The sequence below is a fragment of the Tupaia chinensis genome, unplaced genomic scaffold (assembly GCF_000334495.1).
Source record: "Tupaia chinensis unplaced genomic scaffold, TupChi_1.0 Scaffold000231_1, whole genome shotgun sequence".
Taxonomy (NCBI): Eukaryota; Metazoa; Chordata; class Mammalia; order Scandentia; family Tupaiidae; genus Tupaia; species Tupaia belangeri.
In genome coordinates, this window is record NW_006159706.1 from 538,940 (window position 1) to 548,309 (window position 9,370).

Genomic DNA, 9,370 nt, shown 5'->3' on the forward strand with positions numbered 1-9,370 from the left:
TGGCCAGGGGCTGCCTGGAGGCCTCCCCTGAGGCTGGGCCCTAAAGAACAAGTTTTAAGATGCAGAGTAAGTGTTTCAGACAGAAGAAACATTGTAGACCTTGGATCAAGAACCAGAGATGAGACCACATGGTGAGGCTGTGGGGCTGGCAAGGTGAATGCAAGCTCTTCCTCTGTGCCAGGCTGCTCACCTTGCAACTCTTCCAGGATGGCCTGAGTAAAGGCTCAGTAGAGAGTATAGCCTGTCCCTGCCACAGAGTAAGGAGCTGGCACAGTCACCCCCCCAGGAGACATGTAAGACCCACCTCAAAGGCCCACTCACCTGTTTAAAACCTCCGTAAAGCAGTGCTTCTCGCACCAGCATTTGGGGTGCAGCAGTCCTTTGTGGTGGAGGATGTGTAGGTTTCCTGGAATAGGCTCTAAATGCTCTGAACACCCCATCCCATCCCCACCCCAGGGCAGGAAGCCCCAGAGAAAACCACTGCTGTAGCTGTGGACCTAGGATTGGGACCTCTGACATAAACTCCACCCATGGGCCTCAGTCTCCTCATCTGTCACGTAAGGAAACAGAACAAGGCCACGAGCTTTCCCCTTTAGGCCCCCCCTAGAGTACCTGTGTCAGTGGCCAGCACGTCCACCCTCGCTACCCCAACCAGGCTGTCATCCATGCCCCACCCTGTTGCTTGTCACCCTCAGCTAAACCACCACTCAGTGTAGTTATTTTTCCCTCCTAAATCTCTCTAGCCTATTCACTCTGTCTCCCTGTCACCCCCATCTCGCTACTAAAAACGTACAGTTACTTCCTAGGTGGCCTCCCTGCCTCCATGTCACCCCGCCCAGTCCTTTTCAGGGCAGCCCAGGAGTCCCTTACAAGTAGAAATCGGACGGCTCATTTCCCTGCCCCAGTGCCCCGACCTCACAAACCTTGCAAGGCTCCTCGTGGTCAGGTTCCTGCTCGTCACTCCAGCCTCTTTTTGTACCATATTCCTCTTGCCTGTGAACAAACGAGTTCCTCCCCTTAGATAATTACTCACTTATTTATTATTTACTGATCCGTGAGCTTCCTGAGGGCAGGGCCCATGTCTGACTTGAATCGTATCACTCCTGGCACCTGAAAGAGGCCTGATTAACATGGGACAGATGAGAGTGATCAGTGATCCTCACTGTTGAGTTTTCCCCTCCTCAGCTCTCGGAGGGAGAGATCCAGGTGCCCTGGGAGCTCAGCACAGGAGGAGGTGTCTCCAAAATGGGAGGTAGAGAGTGAAAGTCCTGGGATTTCCCCAGGGTAGGGGCCACAGGGTGCCAGTGGCAGGCAGGACTTTTCCGTTTTCTCCTAGAATGGATGGCCTACGGGAGGGGAGGGGTGGGAACTAGATACCAAGGCCAGCATTGAAGGTTTTGCTGTGGGGTCACTTGAGCCTGTTTTCTCAGGTTGCTGTGAGCCAGTCACGTGGCTCACCCCACAGAAGCACGTGGCTGCTCTGACCTTCATTCTCCCCTTTCCCCACCCAGTGCGTTGTGAGCGTGGCTGGCGGGGCCACCCGGGCTGCGCTGACCATGCACCAGGCCCGCAGAAACAACATGGCCGACGTGGCAGCCAAGGACGGCAGCCAGGTGAGCACCAGGCTCAGATGGTGGGGGGAGGGGGTGCAGGCCACATTTCAGGAGTGTGCAGACAAACCTCTGGGGTGTAGGGGCAGTGGGGAAACACACAGGAAGAAATATGGGTGCTCCCTGCTCTGGCTTATAGGACACGAGGTCAGGGATGAGGGTATGGGCTCTGGTGGTACCAAGTCCAAGCCGATCTTCTGAGCCCCTGCCTACTGCCTGTGTGGCCAGGAGCAAGCCTTCACCCTTACCCTCACCCTCTGGTGGCCATCCCCCCATCCTGGGAGCTGGATGTTCTAAGCACGTGAGATCCCACAGGGAAGGCACTTGGCATGTGGAAAGGTGCCCAGTGTGTGGGTTGTTGGAGTCACTGGCCAGAGACCTCCACTCAGCAGTTTAGTAGGCCCTTGTGGCCCAGCCTGTCTAGCTGACTAAGGACTGGAGAGGGAGTACGGACACGGCAAGACTGAAACCTACAGGTACTAGTGTTGTGGGGTTTCTGGGTTGCCGAGTTCAAGTCTTCATCAGGAAGAATTAGAGGCACAGACAATTGGAGGGGATAATAAAAACCAAATTTACCAAGAAAGAATAACTTCCAGGCTGGGAGGGGTCCCAAGAGAGCAGGCTGCCAAAGAAGAGCTGAAAGGGTTTTTGTCTCAGCAAGGAGGGACTTGTGCATACATTTTCCTCATGGTGAGTTATTGGCCAAGGCCTGTGAGGGACTTTCTAAGCCCTTATCTCTGTTAGAAAGTGGTGGGGCAGGAAGAGTTCCTGAGCTGTAAAGACCCTTATCTGTGTTCCTAAATGGGGCAGGACATGAAAGCCTCGGTCGTTTGCTCTATCTGCCCTAATTATCGGAGCTACCCTGGGAATCCTCATGGGTGCTTCCTGATGAACCAGCAGTTCAGTGAGCTGAGCAGCTGCTGAGCTGTTGTGTCTCCTTAAAGCTTAGCCATTTTGTTTCTCCACTTTGGGCCTATACTCTATATTTTAGTGTCCCTGGCTCCTACCTCAATATTAACACAAGTTAATACCTACTAAGTATTAACTGTGCCGAGTATTTCATTTCCCTGGACTCATTAGATCCTGCAGTGTTTTTGTCAGTGAGTACTCATCCTCGTTCCTTATAGGTGAGGAAAGCGTTGACTGCTCTAATCTCCCTGGGTGCCCTTGGGCAAGGCCCTTCTCTCGGGAAGTGATCAAACCAGTCCTTTGCCATTGTGGCTTCCAGCTCCACATCTAAGATCATTAAGGAGGGAGAAATATTCCAATCCAGGTCTTTTTCTTAGAGATCCCCAGGGTCATGCCTATTTTCTCTGAGCCCCTCTCTTCCTCCCACCCCAAGCTACTTTTTCCAAGGCTCCAGGCCTTCCTCAGTCCACAGAGACAGGACCCCACTGTAGAGTCAGTCTAGGGCATGGGCTCAGGCCTCACCGGGCACCTGCTTTCTGCTGATGTCGCCTTGTTACCTCTCGATGTGGCTGCTCCCGCCTGGGAGAGGTGCTCTCTCTGCTCCTGTGCCCCGAGTTTACTGCCACACTCTCAGCCTTTATTCTCCACCCCCCATACCCTCTTACGGATGGGCTGGATTTAAAAAAAGAGCTCTCACGCCCACTCTGTGCCAGAATTACTGGTCTCCCTGGGACCTCGAGAGTCAGGGGTACCACTCCGGATTCGTTCTCCCTCATGATATGTTGGGGGCTGGTCTTAGAGTCTTCCATGAGGGCAGCCTCAATCGAGCTGTCGGGGGTCTAACAACATTGATTCACGGGGAATGAGATTTGGGTCTTGTTTCTTTTCTTCCTGTGTCGTTCTCTGACTCCTTTGCAAATTCCTCTGCCTATTATTGCATACCAAGGTGTATGTGTGTGTGTGTGTGTGTGTGTGTGTGCGTGCGTGTGTGTGTAAGACTGACCTTTCTAAACCACCCAATATAAGTGCTACCCCACTTGCACAGTTGTGAGTACCTGAGCATGGAGCCTCTCGGGCGATTCTTACAAAACAAAGGAGACATGTTCAAGGGCATTCATTGCATCTACTGGGCAGAGTAGTAGCTGGCGTCTTTTCAATGAACTCACCAAAAATGTTTAAAGTTTACTTGGCAGGGCTGGCAGATGGTGTAATGGTTACATTGCTGGATTCCCATGTAGTTGACTGTGGTTTGAGTCCCAGACCTAGTGGCTTAAAACTCATGCTGGGCACATGTGGGTGTGTGCCCAAAATCCCACGAGGAGAGTGAAGCAGAAGCGATTGTGGTGTGGCCATCCCCCCTAGGGGGTGATTTCTTACTTTCTGTCTCTTTGTCTCTCTCAGTCTCTCTAGTGAGTACACACACCCTATACCAGAAATCTCTCTCATAAAAAAAAAAAAACGTTTACTTGGTATCCCCATCAAAGTAGAAGCCCTAGAAGGTTCTAGAGCAGGGAGGAATATGGTGAACAGTGCTCAGGAATATGCCTGGAGGGGAACTCTCAACTTGACCCCTCTGCCATTTCAGGAGACTCTGGTGAACTTAGCAGGACTCCTGGTCAGCCTCTTGATGCTTCCGCTGGTGTCTGATTTCCCTAGGTAAGCCAGGAGCAAGGGCAGGGAGGTGATGCCCAAATGGGCCTTTGTCCCCATTGGCCTCCTCACTCTCTTGCTGCAGTGTCAGCCTCGGATGTTTCTTCCTCCTCACTGCCCTCCACATCTACGCCAACTACCGGGCAGTCCGGGCCCTTGTTATGGAGACCTTGAATGAAGGCCGACTCCGGTTGGTCCTGAAGCACTTCCTTCGGACAGGAAATGTGCTTGACCCCACTTCAGCCAATCAGATGGAGCCACTGTGGACAGGTGACCCAAGTCCTTGGCCTCGAGTGCTGCTACCCAGCCTCTCCCTAGCCTGACCATCCTGACTCCAGCTTCCCACAGGTTTCTGCCCATCTCTGTCTCTGTCCCTGGGGGTCCCCCTACACCGCTTGATCTCCAGGTGAGTGACCCATGTCTCCCGCTCGTCACTGCTGCTACCCACACTCCTGACGCATGCTCCCGATTCAGCACACACCGGCCTCCCTGGACCAGATCCTATCTCTGTTCTAGTGTCTCCGTTGCCACTGGACAGACTTGGGAGTCAGCATGGGTGCTTGAAGGCATAGGATATAGCAGAATAGACAGACGGAATGTGTTGGATGAAGGAAGCGTGGGAGGGGGGAGAATGAATGACTGGATACAGGAAGAAAGGGAGGGTGGATGGGGAGTCTGGGGTAAATGGGAAGTGAGTGAGGGATGGGCAGTTCTGGGTAGCAGTAGGCAGCTCTTCAGGTGATTGGATGGGCACCTTCGCTCCCCACCCCTCACCGCACTCACTCCTCTCCCTCAGCGTCTCGGATCTGCAGCAGCTGGTTGAGGGGCACCAAGAACCCTACCTCCTTTGCTGGGACCAGTCACGAAGTGAGTGTGCCACATTTTCCCAGCCTTACACTGAACTCCTTGGACCGTCATTCCCCAGCTCCAGGGCCCTAAACTTAGAGGCTCCCCAGTGTCCTGGAGGGTGTTCTAGACTAAGGCTCTGATGTGCTCAAATAATAGCTGTATGCCCCAGTGACAGTCATTTGTCCCTCTGTGTCACAGAGCTAACAGTACCTACCTGTGGTGTTTTTATCAGGATCAAATACAGTGACTATGTAAAAAACCCTTGGCACACTGCAACACCTTACTCAGATGAGATAGTGGCCTTCGGCTGTCCCTGGGGAATCTCTTTTCTCTCCCATCCTGGGTTACCTCTTGGGGAAACAAGTCCTTGAGTTTACTGGTCTGTATGGTTGTTTGCTAAAAGGCAGGTTATTCTTACTAGCTGTTAAAGAAATGTAAACTATACCCACCTCACTGATCTATTGTGAAATTACATTTGGAAATGGCATAATTTCAGTTTGGTAAGAGCATTGGGGAGCAACGGAGAAGACAGGGAAGGAAAGGGTGAGGTGAGGCCCTCCCGTGCCAAGCTAAGGCCTCTGGGAGCAGGGCGACAGGGTATGCGTGTTTGGTGAAGAAGCCCTTTCCTGATACAGCCTGTCCCTGGGTCTCTCTAGACCAGGTGCAGGTAGTTCTGAGCCAGAAAGCAGGCCCTGAGACTGTCCTCAGGGCTGCCACACACGGGCTGGTGCTGGGAACCCTGCAGGGAGATGGGCCTCTCCCAGGAGAGCTGGAGGAGCTGAGGAACTGGGTGCGGGCAGGTAAGAGCCTCGCGATCTAGAGTGCTGATGGCTTGGCGTGGGGTTGGAGGGTGGATTGTCTGTATTGCTGGAGGATCCGAGAGCTGGTTCTGCATCCCACCCCAGGTCCTGAGAAAGATAGCCGGGTCATTGTCAGGAAGATGCACCAAGTGTTGGACACGCTGTTCCCAAAGTTCCTGAAAGGTAACGTCCTTAAGCCCCACAGCTCCTTGGCCTCTGAAGCCTTCTCCCCAAGGGCCCTGCCTGCCTCCACCCTTACCTCACCCACACCTGGAGTAAAAAACCTGGGTTCTTCTGTGCTTCTAAGTCTGGTACCTGGGGAGGTTAGGAATGTCTCTGAGGCTGTCGGTGGTGACAACTTGTAATCCCAGCTGGCGTTTAGAAAATGGAGGGGGGTGAAGGGGTGTGGGCTCACATTTATTGATGGTGACATTTTATTTAGCACCTACTCCATCCCAGCCCTTTCCTGTGTCCTTTCTCAATGAAATCTTGCTGCAGTCAGATGAGGTTTCAGCATCATTTTATGCCAGAGAGAGCACCCAGTAGAGGAAAAGGGAGCCCACGTGGTTCCCAGAGCCTTCAGCCAGCCTGTGCCTCTCTTCCTCATCTCCCTAGGACTGCAGGATGCTGGCTGGAAGACCGAGAAGCACCAGCTAGAGGTGGATGAGTGGAGGGCCACGTGGTTTCCATCTCCAGACAAAAAAGTCTTGTGAGCAGCCCAGAGCCCAGGGTAGCCTGGAGCAAGGACACTTCGGCCATAGCAGGGTGTGGGAAAAGCAGCTTTATTTTTGCTTAGAGAACTGCTATGGCAGGTTGGCCAAGGCTCCATGGGAAGTTCCTGCCAATGAGATGGACTGGGCCCCCGGCAGAGATAAGGCAGAAAGAAGAGGATCCAGGGACTCCCACTCCCACCCCTGCCCTTCTCCTTTCTAGAAACCACTGCAGGCTCCCTACCCCACTAATTTGAGGTTGAGCCCTGCCCTAGCTATGGCTCATGGTGTTCAGCACAGTTGGCTTAGGCATAAAAGCCCCAGAGGAACATGGCCACGGCCATCATGAGCAGGGCATTGAGGTTGACCACCCGGGCCCAGCTCGGGTCCTCGCTGATGTCCTCCAGCCGCCTGGCTGCTGCAGCCGCCTCCTCCTGGGTAGGGGGTGGAGGACTGCCTGCCCCACCTCTGCTCATTCCACAGAACCAGAGCAGGCACTGGCGGAACAGGCCTTGCGCTGGGGGCTGGGACTCTGGGAGAAATTGAGGCCCTACAATTAGTCTGCTGGAACGTGGAGTCCCAGCCCAACCTCCCTGGGTAGCGCCTTACCCTCCATTTCCACTGCATGCTCTGGGCACCCATTCTGTATGGGGAGTGAATTCTGGTCTTCTCGCTCATCGGCGTCCAGGTCCTCCCGTTCCTCCTTGCTGTGCCGGAGACTGTAAACCAGGCGGTGGAGCTGGGGCAGGGTAGGAGCAGAGACCAAGTGAGAGCTCTGTTTCCCCACCTCAGGCCCTGTGCTCTCTTGTTCACACTACACTAGCACAGCCTTGTCATTGTCCTCCCTAACCTCCCTCAAACTTGGCCTTTCGTGGCTGCCCTTGGCCCTCAGGCTAAACCTCAAGCTCGTCACCTGAGTGTTTGAAGCTATCAGAGCTGCTCATCCCATGCCCCATTCAAGTCTCCTGTTCACAGTCAATTGTAATACCTGAGACTCTGGTCTTAACAGTCCTGCTAACACAGTGTTCCCTCCTGTGCTGTTTGCTCAGTTTCCTCCTGCCTCTGTGGAATCCTGCCCCTGTTTCCATACCCAGATCTTTTGTCCTGTGACCCTCCCCCCCATAAGCTCTGCCGTGTAGCAGCACAAGCCCTCACCCTTTTGTGTGCTTTCAAGGTGGTACTTAGTTCCTCTTGACCACCAGTTAGACCCTGTGTTTTGAGTCAAAGGCCATGCCAAATATTGACTTTTGAGTGTGTGTGTGTGTGTGTGTGTGTGTGTGTATTTTTGGTCACCAACCCACCAAAATCAAATTGCTCCCTCTGGCCACTTCAGATTACTTAAATAAAAACGTGCTTACTTTGCAGATATCAATAGAACTTTAGACTGGTCTTTCAGCCTGCTCTTACCAACCTTCAGCATAGACATTCAGATTCTCCCTACTGGACAGCCACAGGCCAGGGTGGGGGTTGCTGTGGCCCACACTGTGTGCGCCCAGCCCATACGGAAGCCAGCACTCACGTGCTTCTGCGGGATGGGCGCAGTGCACAGTGAGACTATGAGGGTGAGGAGGCCAGAGCAGACGAAGAGCACGATGGCAAAGTAGAGGTAGTGCACGCCACAGAGGAGCGCTGGGCATGCCGAGGGGCGCACACAGCTCCCCGAGCCGAAGGAGAACTCTGGGATGAGGCGTGCCAGGCCCATTAGCAGGCCCCCAATCAGTCCCCAGAAGGCACCCTGCAGGGGAGACCGAGTTAGCCTACTGAGGATGTCCACGGCCTGCCCTGCCCCAGCTCGCAACATACACACAGCCCACCTTCTCATTCACGCGGGGTACAAAGAGCGCCAGCACGAAGACGGCGGACACGGGCGGTGCCAGGTAGCTGGAGACTGCCTGGATGTAATCAAAGAGCTGCCCGCCCTGTGCTGCCTGCACCACGGGGAGCCAGGCCACCGACACTGCCACTATGAACACCACCCAGAGCCTGCGGTGGGAGGCCATCGGAGGTTTTACGCAGGACTCTCAGAACCCAGCGGGTGCTCCATGCCCCCCACCTCCGGCTGATTCGTGGGGCGGGAGGTGGGTAGGAACCCAGGCCGCACCGTCCCACTAGAAGAAGCTCCCGGTCCCCTGCGCGGGGCCGCAGGCGCGTGTAGATGTCCATGGTGAAAAGCGTGCTGCTGCTGTTAAAGATCGAGGCCAGCGAGGACATGAGCGCCGCCAGCATGACCGCCAGCATGAGTCCGCGCAGGCCTGCGGGTCGGGTTGGGCGAGGGGCGCCCCCTGCCGGCAGCACTGTCGCAGTGTGCCTGCGCCTGCAGGCCGAGAGCCCGCCCTCACCATTGGGCATGAGCTTCACGACGAGCCGCGGGTAGGCGATGTTGGAGCAGCCCACCTCGGTGCCGCACACGCGCTTACACACTTCGGGCACTACGCACGCCACTTCGTCTGCGAGAAAGATGCCACAGTGTGGCTAGAACCGGGCCTGGTCTGGGAACTAGGATCCCTGAAGTGGGGACTGCAAATCCTAGCAGAGGAAAGATGGGATTCCTGGTGGGAGGCAGGACTGGGCAACCGGATTCCCTATGTCCTCGCACGAGGCAGGAGCTGGATGGGGCACGGAACTTGGGCAGGAGGAGGCTGACGTTACCTGGGTACAGGATGCGGCTGATCATGCCCGGCATGACCATGAGGAACATAGGCATCAGCTTCAGGTAGCCGCACAAGATGCACCCGGCCTTGATGTGGGTCAGACTCTTCCCCGCCAGGCAGCGCTGCACGATGACCTGCGAGAGGGGCTTCCAGCTGCCTTCCCGCCGCCCCCGGCACCCAACGCACGCCAA

The 9,370-nt window shown here is 55.0% G+C and overlaps 2 protein-coding genes across 2 annotated transcripts in view; one reads left to right on the plus strand and one right to left on the minus strand.

Moving 5' to 3' along the window:
- Nucleotides 1–6,810, plus strand: part of RUSF1 (RUS family member 1) — a gene marked incomplete in the record, with an annotated part of 14,084 nt that extends 7,274 nt beyond the window's left edge. Inside the window, 8 exon segments of the mRNA XM_014587689.2 lie at nucleotides 1,512–1,613; nucleotides 4,105–4,175; nucleotides 4,255–4,439; nucleotides 4,518–4,575; nucleotides 4,966–5,036; nucleotides 5,675–5,818; nucleotides 5,924–6,001; nucleotides 6,434–6,810. Of these exon segments, the coding sequence (XP_014443175.1) occupies nucleotides 1,512–1,613; nucleotides 4,105–4,175; nucleotides 4,255–4,439; nucleotides 4,518–4,575; nucleotides 4,966–5,036; nucleotides 5,675–5,818; nucleotides 5,924–6,001; nucleotides 6,434–6,531 (807 nt within the window).
- Nucleotides 6,598–9,370, minus strand: part of SLC5A2 (solute carrier family 5 member 2) — an 8,602-nt gene continuing 5,829 nt past the window's right edge. Inside the window, exons 10-14 of the mRNA XM_006148101.2 lie at nucleotides 8,630–8,780; nucleotides 8,343–8,511; nucleotides 8,048–8,263; nucleotides 7,138–7,267; nucleotides 6,598–7,060 (exon numbers count right to left, since the gene is read on the minus strand). Coding sequence (XP_006148163.1) covers nucleotides 6,834–7,060; nucleotides 7,138–7,267; nucleotides 8,048–8,263; nucleotides 8,343–8,511; nucleotides 8,630–8,780 — 893 coding nt within the window. The 3' untranslated portion in view covers nucleotides 6,598–6,833. The remainder of the gene's footprint in view (nucleotides 7,061–7,137; nucleotides 7,268–8,047; nucleotides 8,264–8,342; nucleotides 8,512–8,629; nucleotides 8,781–9,370) is intronic.